Consider the following 19548-nt stretch of genomic DNA (forward strand, 5'->3'; position numbering starts at 1 on the left):
GCACAGCATAGAAAATCCTAGTTGTAAATACACAGCACCCCCTATCTTAAACACACCTTGTTACCTCAAGAACACACCTTGTTACCCCTTCCCCGTGTCAAGCAGAGGTGCTCATGGGTGAGCCTCCCCCTCTTGCTGGGTGGAGCGTGTGTCCTTTGTTCCATGCCCTCAATCCAGCCTTCTAAGTGTTCCTTGTCTCGGGGTGAAGGTCACCTTCCCTGGGTCAGAAAGGTTCCGCTTAGCAGGTATTTCTCATGCAAGGGGTGCCGTGTATTTATACCTAGTATTTTCTGTGCTTACTGTGCCATGCTCAGTAGCATCCAACTCTTTGCAACCAGTGCAGACTGTAGCCCCATCAGGCTCCTCTGTCCATGGACTTCTCCGGGCAAGAATATTGCCACTTCCTACTCCAGGGGATCTTCCCAAGCCAGGGATCGAACCTGCATCTCCTGCATTGGCAGATTTCTTTACCACTGAGCTACCTGGGAAGCCCAGTATTTTCTAGGTAGGATTAAATGGGGGACAGCCAGCCCTGTGCAGTCCTGATGATTAGCAGCTCAGTCGGAAGCCAAGATTCCCCTTCACCTGGGGGTCCGGCCTGCTGTGCGTGGCCTCTGCCCATGTGGTCGGAGGGAAGGAGAAGGGGCCCTGAGTTCCAGAAGGTTAAGTGAATGAACCACACTGAGATAAACGGGCACCTTGTCAGCTTCTGGGGACTGGCTGCTTGTGGAGTGAAGAAGCAAAACCAGGGGGGTTACTGTGAAAGAACGCATGTTTGCGGCTGGTTCTTTGGTGGCTGTTCTCTGCAAAGAGCCAGGCATGAAAGATTGAGGAGAGTGTGGGAGGAGTCGAGCTCCAGGACTGCGGCGAGAGATCCGTCGTGCCATCCACGTTCCTAGCGCCTCCTACAGCTGGCGCAGGGCTCAGCTGACCACAGGCATCCGGCATCACACAGTCAACTGCCCAGGGGACCTGCCTTGTTGGGGCACCCCTGCCTCCCTGTGCCCACCTGACAGCCAGACCGCCTGGTCCGTGTTCCTTGGAGGAGGACTTCTGCTCCCTGAGGGATATTGGGAAAACTGGGGGAAGGACATGTTTCTACTGAGCCAAGTCACTTTATGCTTTTAAGGTATTTTTACTTTAAATATCCTTAGATTCACAGGAGCTTTCAGCAGCGGGACAGAGAGGTCTGCTGTGACATGGATGTTTGATCTCCAACAGGACTCTGAGACTCTACACTTTTAAAGACTATTGTCTGTCTGTTGTTCACATTGGGTCATTTCTGTTCTATCTTCAAATTCACTGAGTCTTTTCTCTGTTGTTTCCATTCTGCTATTGAGCCCATTCATTGAGTTTTTAAATTTCATTCATTACTGTTTTCAAGTCTAAAATTTCCTGTTTTTTGGCTGAGGTGTTCTGTTTCTTTCCTGAGACTTTCTATTTTTTCATCGTTTCATTGCTTCAAGCATGTTTGTAAATTGCTTGTTGAAGCAGTTTTATGATGGCTACTGTAAAATCCTCGCCAGATAATTCTAACATCTGGGTCATCTCAGTGGTGGTATCTGTTGATTGTTTTTTTTCTTGTTCAAGTTGACATTTTCCTGGTTCTTGGTGTGGTGAGTGATTTTGAGAGCAAACTGGACATTCTGGTTGTTATTTAGAATCTTGTGTTATTGCTGGCTTGCCACATAACAGTGCCCTTTAAAATGGCTGAAATGGTAAATTTTATGCTATGTGTATTTTATTGCAATGTGAAGTTTGTCTTGCTAGGCTGCCCCTTTCCTGGGCCCTTGGCTAAAAGAGCTGACCTCAGTCATGAATGCGTTGGTTTGTCTGCACCCTGTTGGCATTTCTCTGTTGCCCAGAAACCTAGGGAACTCACCCGTGTGCCTTTCCTTGAGTGCTGAGGCTCCTTGTCAATGCACCTCCTTGTCTTCCTCTTATAGTCATCTTATGTTTACTTTGTTTGTGGTGTCTGTGGATTTTATTTGCACTTTATGGGAGGAATGGGGAAAATATGTCTGCTCCATCTTTCCAGAAGCAGAAATCTCCAGGTCACCTTATTTTATGGAGCAAGTTCTGCCCATGTTTCATTTCTGCTGCCGGCCAGTGAGTCTCCCTCATTTCCACACAGTGTATAAAACTAGGGCTGACAGCGTCTTCTGTTCAAGGATTCATACTTCTGCAATCGCCTGTTAACATTTCTAAACATTTCCAGAGCAGCAGAGAAGTCGCCCAGTGTCATTCATCATAGCATTTCACTGCCCACTGTCTCCACTGCCCCAGGCTCAGTAACGCTAATCCCCGGTGCATTTAACGAGTGCCCATTCACGATCATAAAGTTAGTTTATTCTTTGTGTGCTGACGTTTCTCATCTTGTCCTAATCATGGCTTTCCTCAGCTCATGCCTGCTGTCCCATCCACACTTTATCACGTATGATCAAATATGCTTGGGCTGCATTTGCCCTTTCTTCTTCATCATGATTGCTGGCTTTTAAAACCCTCCTGGGAGCAAACACCCTGGTGTGGCACCCGAGGCACTGGCCTTTAGATTGGGGTATCTGGGTTTAGTCCTAGTTTCACTACTCACCGGCTAGTCATTCAATTCTCCAGAGCCTTAGATTCCTCATTGTTAAAGTGAGGGAAGAAGAATTGGGCCGTCCGTCCCTACAGGCCCTTCCTGTGAGACCAGCTCCATGTTCAGTCCACTCCCTGTTGTTGAATTAAAGTTGTTATCCGACCAGGGGGGTGAGGCAAACGTGTCCCTGACAATTACCTGCTGACAGGTAAGACAGTAGGTGCAGAATTTCAACTGAGACACCTATGTGGAGTTTGTCCCTATAGTTTTTTATCTCTGTTGACAGCTGTGCTTGGAGCAATACACAAGTTCTAAGTGACTTTTGTCCTTCTCCCTTGAAGCCAGGTGCCTTCATCACACGTCCTCTTTGACCTCTTCCTTTCCGTCTCCCACAACCCCCGCTACTCCTTCCTTCCCTCCTTCCTTCCTTCCTTCCTGAGTGCTCACCTGGGCAAAGCATGTCACCTGTGCTCCCCTGACATGGAGAAAAGAGCTAAGGCATTGCCGGGGCAGAAAGAGCCAACCACGGCTGTGCCCAAATCCCCATCAGGGTGAGGGAAGAAATAAGGCGAGAGAGGAAACAGGGCAGGAGTGGGGACGCGGAGTAGAGATGGATGAGCTGGGCGGCTCGGGGAGACGGAAAGGCAAACACAGGAGCAACGTCTGTCAGGTGGGGATGAATCATGGTCACCTGTCGGCCGCCAGGGCCCAGCAGGCTGGCAGTGCCAGCCTCTCTCAGGCTCCAGTCATTTGTAGCTTCCAGCCTGGGATGGCAGGACCCGGTGTCCTGCTCCTATTAGAGTCAGCTAGAGGGACCGGTCCCTCCACGGAGCAGGTGGCCTGGCTGGTCATGGGGCCCGTGGTCTTGCCGGATCTGCATCACCTCAGCCCCTGCAGGGCATCATGTCAGCCACCCCCTGCCCCCCACCCCAGCTCTGGGAACAAGACCCCAGCCTCCCATCATCCCCCGCAGGAAAGGGTGGAGAACTAGCCTCCATCCCACACCACCCAGGTATATGGCTTTAGGAAGTTTTCAAGAAAGAGATCCAGGAATTTCAAGGCGATAGATCTGGGAGGTTCATGGTGATGTTTCACTTCCAAGGACCCTGATTTCCATGAATCACTTTGTGCAGAAGAAGCCAAAACCAAACAATTAAAGGGAAAGGGAATAGAGCAGCCTGGAGTACAAAGCACCTCGACCCTGCCTACGTGCGTGCATGCATGCATGTGTGTGTGTGCATGAGTGTGCACACTCAACACAGGTGTGTCTCCCAAGAGATGACCCTGTGAGGATGCCCTGTCCTTTGCTGCCCACCATGTCAGTGCCTCTCGGATCTCCCTGTGTTTTCTGAGGGGTGGATAATGAGGGCAGATGCCCAGCAGGTGGGAGACAGAGGAAGGCGAGGGTGCATCGAGGAGACGGGCAGTGACCGGAACCCCTGGGTGGGGGCGCTAGGTATGCTCTGCTGTGGGCTCCAGGCCCCAGCTCTCCTACTGATCAGATCGTCTCAGTTCAGTCACCTCCAGCCCTCAGCGAGCGCTCGGTAAACCATCTCATCTCTTTGAACCGCGGGATAAGTACCTTGATCAATGTGTAAACAAGTAGATATAACAGATGCCTAGCAAACGGATTTCCTGCATTTTCAAACTGCTGAAGCCAGATGGAGGGACTATTTTGAAGGAAAAGAGAGTGTTTGATCCACGGGTCTCTAACCTGCCAACTGTGACCCAGCACACACTTCTACACAGTGGTGTCACGAGGTGGGTAAGATGGGACGGCACCGAGGAAAGACTGAGAAACATGCAGTTTTGCCCAAATCTAACAACTCAAAATGTAGGTGACCTTTATAATATAAGCTAAGAGGCTGGGGGAAAGAGACATTCTGTAACACAGGCCAGCTCCTGCAGCCAGCTAGGCTCTTCTGGAGAATGACTGAGTGAGTGAGTGAATGAATGACTGAATGAATGAGTGAGTGAATGCGTGAAGGACTGAGTGGCTGCATGAATGAGTGAGAGAGGGAATGAGTAAGTGACTGCATGAATGAATGAGTGAGTGAGGGAATGAGTGACTGCGTAAATGACTGAATGAACGAGTGAGTGATTATAAAATGAGTGAATACAACCTGACAGGCTGAGGCTGGCCCCCATCCTCCCCCAACCCCGCCCATGCCCCCCACACCTTTCCCCTTGGCTACATAAATTGCTGTGTGAATTGATGGCGCCTGTCAGATGGAGCCACCTGAGATGGAAATGTTCATTTATTGGCATGGACGCGTGTCAGCTCAGCTCTGACGGATGCTCTGCCGCTGCTCCGCAGCCCGCGGTCCTGGAACCGCTCACGGCGGGACCGCAACTGCTGGGTCTGCGCCTTGACCACTGCTTCGGGCTGGAGATGGCCGTGCCATCATCTCTCCCAGATCCCACGCCACATGGTCCCATTCTGCCACGCCTGCCCTGGGCTAGAGAAGGGCTCCCTCCCTCCATCTGCAATGCTCCCACATCCTGCTGGTTCGGCCATTATTTGAATATTGGAGTTTCAGTGGAGACTGTGAGGACCGTGAGACCGCGCTCCCTGCCTCAGGCCATGCAGCCAAACTGGACAGTCAGAGTTCAAGCCTCGGGCCGGGCGTCGGCAGCCTGTGGACCCTGGACAGGCTGCTTAACTTCTCTGATCCTCGGGCTCCTCACCTGTGGTGAAGGTGGTATCTGAGACCAGCCCCCTGGGACGGGAGCATATTAACTGAGGCCACACATGGTGGCTGCTCCAGCCGCCTCCTACTGTCCTTACCCCTTCAGTGTCTCCTATAAAGGACTGATCCACCGTCCAGGGCCCTGGTGAGCCAGCACCTGGGAGCGGATATTTCCTGAGATGTGAACTCTGGGGAGGGTGCCAGCCCCCGTGCCAGGTGAGTCCCCTGGGTGTAGATGCCACCCAGTATGCATGAGTGTTGAGTGGGAGCTCCACCCGGACCCGCCGTCTCAGAGGGGAGCCCGGTCCTCTAGACAGACGTTCATCACTTTCCCCAGATCACAGACGCCACACGGTCCGGGGGCCCAGTGTCTGGCCTGGATCCTGGGAGAGAGCGAGGTGCCCTTTGCCTCTGGCTGGTGTTGGGAAGGGGCGCACAAGCTCACTGGTATAACGGCCTCATGCAGACCTCGTCGTGTCCCTTCTGACCCTACCCCCCACTTGGCTGCTCTGACCAGGGCGCTGCTTCTTCAGCTGCAGGCCCCAAGATGCCGGATGTCTGTGGACTGCATCAGAACTCGGGTCCCTGAGGCCAGACGTCTGACCCGTCCTGTTTGATTCTGGCCCAGCCCAGAGATCCTGTCCCCCCAGACCCTGGCCCGTGTGGTGGGCGTGGGAGAGGGTGGCAGCGGGGAGCAGTGACTCAGGGGAGGGCATCAGGCCAGAGGCTGCTGGTGCTCTGAACTCTGGCTGGGTGCAGCCACCCTGGAGTCACACGGGGACTTCCAGCCATAGGGGCCAGAGGTCAGTGGGAACCTGGCTGCAGCCAGACAGAGGGTCCAGGTCACTGGCTTGCTTTCTGCACAGAAGGTAGAGAAATGGTCAGCTCTTCCCAGAGGATCCAAGCCTCACGCCCTGCAGGCCCTTTCTGCCAGGCCTGTTGGACACTCCCCCTTTGTGCACCATGAGGGGCTCCCACTACATGCAGGGTCTCTGAGGGCAGACCCCGGGCTTCATGGGCATAACTTCAGGAACCTTACCCCAAGACCTCGTTCTGGGTGTAAACCGACTCCAACGACATCACACTTCTTTCCTGCTCTTGTGCATCTTCTCGTCCTGGCTATGCTGCCTTTTTCCTCCTTTCCGTCTTCCAGTTTTCCTCTCTAGCACTGTTGAAAATTTTTATTTTACTTTTTAAATTGAGGTCTGGGCTTCCCTGGTGGCTCAGACAATAAAGAATCTGCCTACAATACGAGAGACTCGGGTTCAATCCCTGGGTCGGGAAGATCCCCTGGAGGAAGGCATGGCAACCCTCTCCATTATTCTTGCCTGGAGAATCCCATGGACAGAGGAAGCCTGACAGGCTGCAGTCCATGGGGTCACAAAGAGTTGGACTTGACTGAGCGACTTAGCACAGCACAGAACATGGCTTATTTACAATATTATGTTAGTTTCAGGAGTACAACATAGTGATTCATAATTTTTGAAGGTTATACTCCAAGTTACGAATATATTTCTGTATATTAATTTTGTATCCTCCAGCTTTTCTGAATTCATTGATGAGTTCTAGTCGTTTTTTGGCGGTGGCTTTAAGATTTTCTATGTATAGTATCATGTCGTCTGCAAACAGTGACAGTTTTAATTCTCCCTTTTCCAATTTGGATTCCTTTTACTACTTTATCTTCACTGATTGCTGTAGCTAGGACTTCCAATACTATGTTGAATAAATGTGGCAAGTGGGCATCCTTGTCTTAAGGAAATGCCTTTAGCTTTCCACTGTTCAGTAGGATGTTGTTTTTGTTATTGTTTAGTCGCTCAGTCATATCCAACTCTTTGTGACCCCAGGGACAGTAGCCCACCAGGCTCCTCCATCCATGGGATTCTCCAGGCAAGAATACTGGAATGGCAGTATTCCAGTATTGGCAGAGGCAAGAATACATGCCCTCCTCCAGGGGATCTTCCCAATCCAGGGATAGAATCTGTCTCTTACGTCTCCAGCACGGGCAGGCAGATGCTTTACCTCTAGCGCCACCAGGGAAGCCCTGACAATGGTTTGTGATTCTTTAAATGTGTTGTTGGATTCAGTTAGCTAATAGTTTGTTAATGATTTTTGATCTATGTCCATCGGTGATATTGGCCTGCAATTTCCATCTTTTGTGCTGTCTTTGGCTTTGATATCAGGGTGATGGTGGCCTCACAGAATGATTTTGGAAACATTCCTTCCTCTGCAATTTTTTGGAACAGTTTCAGAAGGATGGGTGTTAACTGTTCTCTAAATGTTTAGTAGAATTCACCTGTGAAGCCATCTGGTCCTGGACTTTTGTTTTGGTAATTGGTCAATTTCATTTCTGGTAATTGGTCTGTTCATATTTTCTATCTTTCCCTGGTTCAGTCTTGGGACATTATATATTTCCAGGAATTTTTCCACTTTTAGGTTTTCCATTTTATTGGTGCATACTCAGTTATAGTCATGTCTTAATTATCCTTTGTATTTCTGTGGTGTGGGTTGTAACTTCTCTTGCATTTCTGACTTTATTCATTTGAGCCCTCTCTGTTTTTTTCCCAAAGAGTCTGGCTAAAAGTTTATGAATTTTATCTCTTCAAAGAATCAACTCTTAATTTCATTGATCTTTTCTATGATTTTTTAATTCCCTGTTTCATTTATTTCTGCTCTGATCTCTACGGCAGCACTTGGATATAAAACCAGGTGGTCTCCCTTCAGAGACAGGGCTCCCAACACCATGCCCTGAGCCTCACCTAACACGACAAGGCTGGCGGACAGGTGGGAGTCTGGCCAGTGTCCACATGGAGCAGGGGAAGGGCAGCTGTGCTTACCTGGCACCTGCTGTGAGAGTCAGGGCCACACTCCAGACTCCACCCGTCCTCATCACAACCCTCTGAAAAGCATCACTGACTTCACTCTTTGTGAATGAGGGCCCTGGCGATCAGAGAGACTAAGAGATGGACCAGAGCCCACACAGCCAGAGAGAACAGAGGCTGGACTCAAACCCAGGTTCTTCACACTCCTGACCTTCCAGGACAGTCATCCTGTCCATTTAGAAGCGGCACCTCCCTTTTTGAGAACTCCTGCTCCACCAGCATGTCCATACCTGCCTGAACCTGGGGTCCAGTCGTTTCCATAAAACATTGATGTGCTCATCCCTGGGCCTGTCCCAGCCCTAGTTAACCTCATCTCTGGACGGGGCCCAGGTTCCCCAAGAGGTCAGCGCAGGTGGCCTCGGCCCAGCCTTCAAAGCCAGGACCCAGGCTCATTCCCCTACCCCCATCCTCTGGTGACCTGTGACTCGGCATCAAGGAGTTCAGGCAGTTGCTGCTGCTAATCAGAGATGCTGACCCCTGCTAGTGGATCACCCTCCCATGGAGCAGAGGGTCCTGATTAAGTTAAAAATCTCATCTCCTTGAAAAGGCCCTGTGGAGTGAGGGGTATGGATGCTCCAGGCACCCACTGCAGTTATTTGGGCCTGGAGGCTCCCCAGAAAGCTAGGGTGACCATCTGGCTACACCAGCTACAGAGGTAGCTGCTCTGAGGTCACCGACCTGAGGGACACCTTACCCCTGACCCCACCCTGGAACCCCTTGTGGTCTATGGACTCCTGGGAAACACGTATGCACCAGACACTGAACTCTCTATGAATTCTCATAGCCCGGCAGAGGAAGGAAGTGGTGTTCATTTCACAGATTAGAAAACTGAGGCCCAGAGAAGCAGCATGCCCCTCCGAACAGAGGCCTCTCAACCTAGTTGAGGTCTCAGCACTGAGGTGGGTGTGGGCTGGGCCACATGGAGGAGAGGGTCACTGTGGAGCCTGACAGCCAAGGCCCTTGGTGTGGCCCATAAACGCAGAGCAAGGTTACTGCTTCTTGAGAACACACGAGGTCTGGCAGGTGGACATGGCCTGCTCCCCATCAAGCCTCTGCTGGGGGCGCCAAGCAGAGCCAGACTTCCATGGAACTCAGAGCAAGACCCCCGGCCTGGATCCGCTGAGCCCCAGGGCCTCCTCACCTGCAGAAAATACACCGTTTCGGACAGTCATTGTGAGGATGGGATGTGAGGGTAGGGGACTCTGAGCAGCTCCGGAGCGAGGCGCATGCCCTCAGACCTCGGTCCCCTCTGCTACCAAAGTGTAGGAAACACTCTCATTTCAGCCAGATCCTGAATTAGACTAAAAATGGCCCAGTAGCCAAAAATGTAAACTGTATCTGGTGACGGAGTTTAAATTCCTAGAAGACACTTACATTGCCTTTATCAAATATTAACATTTAGTTTTTTATTTGACCCCACCAGGTCTTAGTTGCAGCATGTGGATTCTAGTTCCTGACCAGGGATTGAACCCAGGCCCCTTGCACTGGGAGCACCGAGTCTTAGCCCCTGGACCCCTAGGGAGTCCCTATTGCCTTTAAATAAAATGCCCATATTACTTTTCTCATCCTCCCAACTCAAAGGCCAGAAAATGTAAAGCTGGGCAAAACCCTTTTCAGGGAACTTATACATGTTTATAAAACATATAATGATGGCAATATTTTTAATATTTTCAATCAACCCAGCAATTCGGTAACTTGAAAACTCTGCTTCATAAATGAGAACATGTGAAGGCACAGAATAAAAGACTTACTTGGCTAAAGTCACAAAGCAACTGAGAGGGCATACCTGGTCAGACCTTTCCACCTGAAGTGTCACAGCCTCTAAAAAGCCCATAGTCGCAACTGGTTTATTGAGAGACGAATGGGGTTCCACTTAGGAAAGGGGGTTGTCTGAGAGGACCGGTCAGGTTTCTGTGGCCCAACCAGAGCAGCTATTGGCCAAGTCCTGGCCATTAGAAGAGAGGGCCCCCCTCCCTGTCTGCACTGCCGTCCTCCTCTGCTCACTTGTCTTGGATGGTCCCTAGCCTTCCCATCATCCTCCATCCTTGTGCTAAGACGCAGTGAACTTGGCAGTGAGTGAAATACTACTCTCTGCTTCTCTTCTTGGGGGAAATCCATCAGTAATTAGACTCATTTTTCAATTTTGCCACCTAGAAACAGAAAATGCCCATAAATCTCCCCAAACAGAAATGAAATGTAGCTGATTTAATTACCAAGGAGTAAACAAGGTGATTCTGCCTCCATAAGACACCCAAATGCGTTCGTAACTGACTCATTAAACTACTGTAGAAACGATTATTCTCTGTGAGGCAGAGGTGGGGTGCTGGAGCAGACACGGGCTTTCATGGGAAGGTGATGGGCTGGTGCTACCAGAACAGGGGGGTGGTGTCAGGGACCACAGGGCGGGGGAGGGGAACAACCCAGTGGTGATGGCACTGCAGACAAGTCTGTGACCAGACAGGCTTTGTCCTTCCTCACCAAGACCCCCTCTCCTTCCCCAAGTCCCCCCATCCACCCCCCCTCCCCAGGCCATCCTGTAGGAAGACGCTCTCAAGCTGTCTCAGGTGGGTTTACCTACAAGGAGTGGGTGGGTGCTTTGGGAGCCTCACTAGGGTAGGATTGGGGTGACCACAGCCTCTAACTCGTCTGGGGTAACCCCCATACACTGTGTCCCCATGAATTAGTCACAGGCTCTCTTTCACTCTCAAAACTGCCCTTGTTTGGATGGTAAACTGTATGGCCACTCTGTGCATCCAGCAGGGAGGGGACAGGTTGTAAGTTGGCACCAATGGATAGATGGTCGTTGTGTTGAAAAGGATGCTGAGGTCGTGATGTGGGTCAGCAGGTGAGTTCACAGTGATGGCTGAGTGGTGTCTGCTGGAGTCGGTTGGGGGGTGGGGGCAGACAGGCCAGCAGGTAGAGGCGGCTTGCATCCAGGGTCTCTGCGGCCCCAGCATTCATTGTCCCACCTACCATAGGGTTTATATCCACAAGTCAGAGCAGCAGCATAATGCAGGGACAGTGAATACAATGTTTAGGGAGCTATTTCCCCATCCAGATGGGGAGAACAGGAGCTGGGAGCTAATCCCCTGGCTCCCCCCACCCTCAGCCCCAGACCCTCACAGCTGAGGAAGCAGTGCCAGGAGGACTGGGTCCAGGCATCGCTTCCCTGGTGGGCTCCACAGCTGTGGGAGGGGACCAAGCCCTCCTGCTTCCCCCACTTGGGATGTCAGCCTTTCCTGGGTACCTGGACTCCCTCGGCACAGGTCAGGAAGCCCCCGCGCACCCTGCATAGGCTGGGGCACATTCTCAGCATCACAGGTGGATACTCAGGGCTCTGTGCTTGTTTTTAGTGGGTCTGCACATATTTCATCCAGTTCTGGAGATCAAAGAAACAGGGGGTCCCTGCTGAACCTCAGCATAGCCTCAGGGCACAGTGATCCCCAGGACTCAGGCCTGAGGAGGCCACAAGGAGTTGTGAACTCACAGGCCCAGAGGCGCCAAGGCATCAGCTTCCTCAGCCATGCCGCTCTCCACCCCCGGATGTTTCTATGGCAACATATGGTGTTTTGAAAGGATGACCAAGCTGTTTCACTTGCTTACGCTTTCTTGTTTGTTTTTTGGTTTTGAAGAGGGGGTTGGAATGAATTCTGTAAGGACTCTCATACCTCTAACGTCAGGGGGAACACATCGCTGCTCACAAGAGCAGTGCCACATGCACACTGACACACTCACACACACATTCACACACTCTCACCCACCACACAGATCACTCTGCCTGATCTTCTTGGCGTCTGGCACCTGCCTCTTCCCTGGGTTCTTTTCCAGACCCATCTTCCTGACTTCTAGGCCCTATTCAGCTCTGGCTCAGACCCTTAAACCTGAGCGGTCTTGTCCCGCTTGTGTCTTAGAGGATAAGCGAGACCAGGGAGGCAGAGAGATGAATGGACCTCGGGCCTTGGGTCAGGAAGTCCAGCAGGTCCTGGGTCCCAGGCGTGTGCCTCCCAGGCCTCACCTTCTCAGTGTCCCAGTCTCTCCAGCAGCAAGGTAGCTCGGATCATCTCTGAGTTCCTTTGTCTCTCAGACCCCGTGGTTGTACACAGGACGCCGTCACTCCTGCCTGGAGACAGTTTCCATGACGTGGACGCGCTGTCTCAGGCCGATGCTGTCTTCAGTGGGTGGAGCCAAGCCCCAGCTCTCCTCTGACAACAAACTCTCCAGGACCTACTTGTCCAGCTGCCCCATGAGCCCAACTCCCCTCTGAGCCCGCCCCGCATGCATCTGACACGAGCAGCTTGGTCTTGAATCCAGAAGGGGTCTCCTGGCCTTGGCACCTGGAAGCGCACATTTGAGACCTTTCCCAGAAGCCTCTGGGGCACCTGGAGTTGAGGACCAGTGGCCCACGTGCTGAGGAGACTGGGTCAGATCCCACGGCCAGATCTCCTCCAGTCTGTCTGGATGGGGCCCAGGGTTCTGCCCTTTTTAACTTTGCATCTCCAAACCCTGAACTGGGCTCGGAAGGCCACCACTGGCTCAGTGTCTCGGGGATGGGGAAGATGTGCTTGAAGGGGTGGGGTTGTGGTGAGCCAGCAATTCACCAGCTGGGTGGGCTGCAGATGGTGTATCCTCCCGGGATGCCCCATCCACAGTGTGGGTGGGACCTGGGGGTCTTCAATGAGCTCCTCCTGACCCACAAGGAGGAGCAGTGGGTCTGAGGTCTGAGCAGATGACTCCCGGAGGCCAAGGCTCCTGTAGAGCAAGCATCCATGTGTGAAGGCCACGGGCAGCCTCTGCCCGGTGGGGTCACGACAGCTCCACGCTGGAGAGCAGCTGCTGGGGCGGAGAGTGGAAGGAGACGGTGAATCAGCCCTGAGTCGGCTGGAGCCAAACCAAGTGTAGACTCCTGTAACAGAGCCTCATCCACAGCAGGGCTCTCTTAGTGGGCGGAGAGGGGGGAGGACCACCGCACCCCACCCCCATCCAGTGCTCACCCCATCCTGGGAACGCCGGGGCTCCTGCTGACCTGGTCTCGGTCTTTGGACAAAGAGTTTTGTTTTCTAAAGGAAAGGTCGGAGCACGTGGGCAGCTGCCTCTGTCTCCTGACCAGTGGAGGTTCCCAGACTCCAGTTCTGGGTTTCAGGAGGCTGGGCTGTAGCTTCTGGGTTTGTGACTCAGAACTGTGGCACTTTCTCTGCACTTCCAACTCCGCCCTCAGCTCTCTCATCCTGAGTTCTCTCCTGAGAAGTTCAAGCAGGTGTTCATTGATTAAGATTTCTCAAAGGTGTGCAGTTTTCCCACCACCCTAATTTCTGCCTTTTAAGACTAGAAGACTAGTGGATCTGAGCGTGCTTGTGGAATAGACTGTGGGGTTGGGGATGTGGCAGGGGTCCCTCCCAGCGTCCCCCTGATCCGACCACAGAGGGGCCCCTTCTCTACCGGCTTGGGGGACATGTGGGGTCAGAACTTTCCAGACCCCCCCCCCCCCATCTGATGACCTTCTCTCTTTACTTGTGTTTCCTAGGAGCGGGTGGAGTATCTCTTTCTCATCATTTTTACTGTGGAAGCATTTTTAAAAGTCATAGCCTACGGACTCCTCTTTCACCCCAACGCTTACCTCCGCAACGGCTGGAACTTACTAGACTTTATCATCGTGGTTGTCGGGTGAGTACCAACTCCCACACCGCCAGCCACCTTGGCCACTTCCCTTCCGCACGTACCTGCGTCTTTTTTATTTGGTCACAAGGGCCCTGGGCTTCAGGCTAGACCAGAGGATCTATTTAAAATCCCTCTAGATTCAGACTTTCTGCAAAGGGAGGGGAGCTGTTACCTGGAATAGTCTGGTGCTACTCCCACCTGCACGCCCATACCTGCACACACACACACACACACACACACACACACATACACACACACACACACAGGTGAATCGAGGGTTTCTGCTGGAGCCCAGAGTCCTCTCTGCAGCCAAGGAAAAGCCTCAGTCTTAGGTCTTTTATTCCATCTCCAGCCTCACCTGGACTATGTTCCTGGACGGCTCCCCCCGAGGTGAGGCAGAGCAGGTGTGTTTGGGCTGGACGTGACCCTGCAGCCACTGTGAGGGAGGGGCGGCTGGCACACGGGAGCCGAGACCCCTACCTGCAACTGAGGGTCCTCACTCAGTGGCTGCCCGGGACTGATGGGCGAGAGGAAAACGGGACTAGGAAGGGCCAGGGGATGGGACCAGACGCACTTCTCGGGAGAAGAGTAGGGGAGAAGTGCAGGAGAAGGACGGGCACCACCTACACTCAGAAGCAGAGCAGCGCCAGCATCTGCAGGAAACCTCGGGGCTGTGATCTCCTTGTCGGGCATCAGTAACTTTGGGGAAGAGTCTTTGTCAAATGTTGGTACAAACAAGCCCGCACGCGCTGCTGGAGATGCAGGTACGGTTGACCAAGCTCCTGCCACTTGTCCAATCCATGCAGGGCAGGGTCCCCACGCCTTGGGGCTGACCTGGCGCTACGTCAAACCCACCTGGCACTCATGCCCTCTCCAGCCCCACAGCCTCTGGGGTCAGGTCCACATGCCAATGGGCTCTTATCTAGGGGACCATTCCAGCCAACCCCGGCAGACACTGCCTTGATGGCTTCCCCAGAGAGCACCCTGCTCGGAGCCCATGGGCATCTGGCCTCTCCTGCAGGAAGCGACGAAGCAAGTCAGGGCCACGTGGGAGCGAGACCCTGTCTCCGGGAGTCTGGATGGCTTCTCGCAGGTGTCTGAGCGGTGTTAGAGTTTTCACCGCTGTACTTTTTGCCCGGCTGATGCGTGACACATTTTGCAGTAACATAAGGGACACTGGAGACACGAGGGACATGGAAGCTCCTGAGCTGTTAGCCACATGTGGACGTCTGGTGAGGAAACAGCTCTACAAGAGGTCCTGTTCACACTGGGTGAACAGAGTGACTGATGAGCGCCTTGAACTGACTCAGCAAACCATGGCGAAGGTCTTTAGGGCGGTTGTTCCTCACGCATCTGCATCCTTTTCAATTCAGCGTCTTCCTCGAGGCCTGAGTCTCCTAGGAGCCTTTCACAGACTCGCGGGAAAGGCCCAGGACTGAGACATGGTGCTTCTGGGGCCAGCAGAGGAGAGCGGTCTCCAGGGAGAGGAGCTGTGTCTTCTCCCATCCGCAGGATGGACTGGCCTTGGTCTGTGCCACGTTCTGCCCCATCCGCGGCCTTCACCTGTGCGCAGGGTGGGGGCAGGAGACACGGGCAGACCTCGGACAGGGCCCCCGCTGCGTCTCTGCTTGTGTGGACTCCACTCCTCCTGCAGAGTGGACGGCTCACGGGTCAGCCCAGATCCCAATCCCATCTGCCTAGGCCAGGCTGTCAGACTGAGGAAGGGAGAGAGGCGTCCAGACTTGGCACCCTTGCAGATGTGCCTCCAGCTGACTTCACAACACGGAGGCCACAACGCCAGCCCCGGCGCACCTGTGGTCCACCGAGGCCCTCTGGCTTTTTCCCACTGATCACACACTTGGGACCTGGTTTCTCCTCCCCGAGTTGCTAAGTCTTCAGGGTTCTCCATCCAGTCTCGATCTTGGCCCATCCTCCGAGCTCAAAATGTGGCACACGCCTCCCACGAACGGCATGGCCCAATCACCTCTCTTCTGCCATGCCCACCCCCCGCTCCCCCCCTTCCCAATCCTTTACCTGGATGTGCCCACCCCCCACGTGCCCCATTCCTTTTGGAAGTGGAAGTGGAAGCATCTCCTAGAAACAGTGGGGACACAGGTGCTGAACCTCAGAGTCTCTGTGAGCTACACTCCCCACCATCCCTACCAGGTGCCTGTGGAGCCCTCCCCACCCCTTCCCACCCAGGAGCCCTCCCCACCCCCTGCCCCACCCAGCAGCCCTCCCTGCCCCCACTGGGCATCCTGGAGCCCTCAGTAGATGCACCCACTCTGACCGTCTACTCCAGCCTCAAGGGTCTGTACTGTGTCTCCATCTCCCTTCCAGTATGGGCCCTGCCTCTCAGCTCACGGGCCCTCCAGAGACTGTTGTCCAGTCTCGAATGTTGGGCTAAGGAACTGACAGGCACAGTCCGGGGGGGGAACGCCTGGAGATAGCCCCCCACAAGCATCCCCATGTGCTCCCAGTCCTGGATGGCGGGGAGCACGAAGCAGTGTTTTCACCTCCACAGTGTCTGAATGAGGAGCAGCACACGGCCTCCGTGAGTGGACACCTTCCAGACCCAGTCCCAAACTTTCTACCCCTTCAGGGTTGACAAAGGGGAAGGCTGTTCAGTCTCCGATTCCCTCCCTGAATAATATTTTTGGACATCTTGTACATCGATAAGTGTGTTCCTTTCTTCCAGGAAATTCTAGGAACCAAATCTGGTTTAGACTGGGGATGTTGTTCAACAGACATGCAGACTGTTTTCCTCAGTTTCAGTAGAAAGAAGACTTCTCTGTGGAGAAAGGACCCGGCTCCCCCCAACCCTGGCCACCCCTGCCTGGATCACAGGCATCGCCAGCTAACACGGGGAACCCCATCCAGCTGCCAAGCTGGGGTGAAGGAACCCTAGAGAAGGAAGGATGTCAGACTTGGTCCGGGCGACTCGTCAGAACTTCTGGCTGCAGCCCCCGCTGTGCAGGCAGCCTACTCAGGGCCCCCAAGCACAAGACAGACCGAAGGGAAGCCACTCTTGCCCCGTCTCACCGCCCTCTCTTGAACATGTGTCTGTCAACCTTGTCCCTGTCAGTCCACCAGACACACCTGCTGCCAGGGTCCCAGGGGGCCCTGCGGCTTCCAAGCCAGTCTCCCATCCTTGTACCTGCGGCACCGCATCAGTTTCCGTAGGACCCTTTGTTTCTGCCCAGGTTCAGGTCACAGACAGAGGCTTGTCAGGAGGGAATGTGGTTCCCGGGCACACAAGCCTAGACGTCGTGGGGGGCAGAGGGCATCGAGGAGGGACAGGCCCTGGCAGCGGCCCCCGCCTGCCTGACGCTCTGCCCACGCGGCCGATGCCAGAAAGCCCAGCTTGATGCCGGCGCCAGGCTGCCAGGGCCTCGGTCAGACCTCTCCAGGCAAGTGGGAACCTGCCTTTAGGTACCGTCATCTGATGAGAGTCAAACCCTCCAGCACACCTAGACTTTCCTGACTGGAACCGCCTGCAAATCCCACTGCCTGGCATCCCTGGAGAAGTCGGAACCCCGCCGGGCAAGCAGGACGTCCTGATGTTCCCTCTCTCCTTCTATTCCAGGCTTTTCAGCGCAATCTTAGAGCAAGCGACCAAAGCCGATGGGGCCAACGCCCTGGGAGGGAAGGGTGCTGGATTCGACGTGAAGGCGCTGAGGGCGTTCCGCGTGCTGCGGCCCCTGCGATTGGTGTCCGGGGTCCCGAGTAAGTAGCTCATCCGTTCAGCCATGTGACCTCTCCACTGTTCCTGCTCACCCATCCTCAGTTGCCAAGGAATCTGGTTTCCTATAAATGGAGGGTTTCCTTGAATGGGTCCCTTTGCTGTAAAGACCCCAGCTGTGATGTGAGTCCATTAAAACCCACCATGGCTCCTGCTCACGTGCCCCCTGGCTGAGACAGCTGCACAGAGAAGAGCCTGTGGCCATCTGCACAGCCCGGCCCCCACCCCAGGCCCCCTGGGCTGGGAATTTAAACACATTTGCAGCAGAAAAGCAGAGAGCTAATCCCCCAGGCTCTCGGGGCACAGAGCTGACAGGATTATCTCTACCGTCTGTATTTTTTTTTCAAAGAACAATCAGAAAAGCATCAGTGGATGTTCAAAAAGTCCCATTTTGCCACCTCTCTCAACCTCTCCTCCTTTCATGTCACGTGGGGTGTCTCCAGCCTCAGAAGCCCTATTTTTGGACCTGCCGCCTATCGAAGCGAGAGCTAGCTTTCCCTGAGGGTGGAGGGTGCTGGCCTGAGTTGGGCAGATGGGTGTGGGAGAGACTGTCCATCAGGGGATGGGCCTGGGTCAGCTCCCCATCCCCGATCCTGCAGGGACCCCCCACCCCACCCCGTTGCAGAGCAGCCCCCAGCCCTGCACACAGAAGGTCGGGCTCCCAGCATCCACTCCAGCAAAGCCCAGCCCAACCTGCTGCAGGCTCAGTCCACTTTCTGAGAAGTCCTTCCACTCCTTGTTCACTGGTGGTCCCTGAACCTAAGATAGGATGTAGGTGCTGGGATGTATCACAATCCACTCAGCTTCTGGCCTCTAACTCAAGGCAGAGGGGGTCCCCAAACCAGGCTGCAGCCAGACTAGCTTTGGAGATGGGGCCAGGCCAGGAAGGCAGGGGGGACTCTGCACCCCCCACCTTTACACCTGCATTGCCACCAACCTGGTGACGTTGTCCTGCTCGGCAGGTGAAACCTGCCTGGGTGCAAAATTGTGGGGACACGGGGACCTTGTATTAGCCTGTCCAGCCCCTGCTGCACCTGCACACAATGGTGGGAACATCCCCTAAAGTAATTGAACTGGCCACAGTGGGGGACCAGGCTCGTGACTCAGACCAGCTCTCCCCGCCACCTGCACGACTTCCTGTAAGGAGTTCCAAGCACGTAACGCCCAATGTCTTCAACAATTTACCCTCGTACCTGCCTCTGCAGTTACCTTGTAAGCCCCTGGAAGCCCAGACATGCCCCGCACTCTCTGACGCCTGCACGGTGCCTCAGGGCAGGGGCACTTCCTGGATGGGCGATGGCAGGAGTCGGGGGCCCTGGGCAGTGGTGGCCTCTGTTAACTCAGAGGGAGTGTAGATGTGGTCACACAGCACAGGTAAGCAGATTTCCTCTGCCTGGCCTTAACCACTGGCACTGGGAATGGAAAGTGTACCTCACGGCTGAGACCCAAGACCTTTTAGCAAAGCTGAAATTATGGGGTTTTCATGGTCGATCAGCCATCACTCAATAGGCCAAGCTCAGGGAATGGGAAGACGGGTGACAGTGAGTCTGTCACAGGACTCGCATGGCAGGACTTCCATCTGGATGCCCCCCGGCTGGCCTCAGCCCCTTGGTGTCCACAGAAACGGCACCTTCTCAGGGGCCTGTCCCACTGCTGTGTCCTCCGTCCATCTCTGCTTTCTTCCCCCGCTTCACCCTCCACCCTCTTCCCTGGTTTATTTACTTCACACCCCTCACCTCACGAGAACAACCAGGTTTTGTATCATTCACTACTATATTCTTGTCACCCACTATTGTCTACAAAACGCCAGGTCAGTCTTTGTGGGGCGACTGGCCCCTCGTGGCCGAGCACAGGCTCCACATGGTGGGGGCAGAACCCTAACACCCACAAATGACACCAGGGCTAAAGACCTTCCTTCCCGGGCGCCTTCTTTAGTGTTTCTGAAGGGTGTTTTCTTCTGTGTTATTCGATCTTCGTGGCAACTGTGCACTGTGCAGCTGAACA

The 19548-nt window shown here is 54.0% G+C and overlaps 1 protein-coding gene across 14 annotated transcripts in view; it reads left to right on the top strand.

The window, feature by feature from the left end:
* CACNA1C (calcium voltage-gated channel subunit alpha1 C) overlaps positions 1-19548 on the top strand; it is a 388445-nt gene that overhangs the window by 226320 nt on the left and 142577 nt on the right. For all 14 annotated transcript variants that reach the window (XM_070453275.1, XM_070453261.1, XM_070453272.1 and 11 more), the window contains exons 4-5: positions 13669-13808; positions 17389-17528. In XM_070453275.1, coding sequence (XP_070309376.1) covers positions 13669-13808; positions 17389-17528 — 280 coding nt within the window. The remainder of the gene's footprint in view (positions 1-13668; positions 13809-17388; positions 17529-19548) is intronic.

The sequence above is a fragment of the Odocoileus virginianus genome, chromosome 23 (assembly GCF_023699985.2).
Source record: "Odocoileus virginianus isolate 20LAN1187 ecotype Illinois chromosome 23, Ovbor_1.2, whole genome shotgun sequence".
Lineage (NCBI taxonomy): Eukaryota > Metazoa > Chordata > Mammalia > Artiodactyla > Cervidae > Odocoileus > Odocoileus virginianus.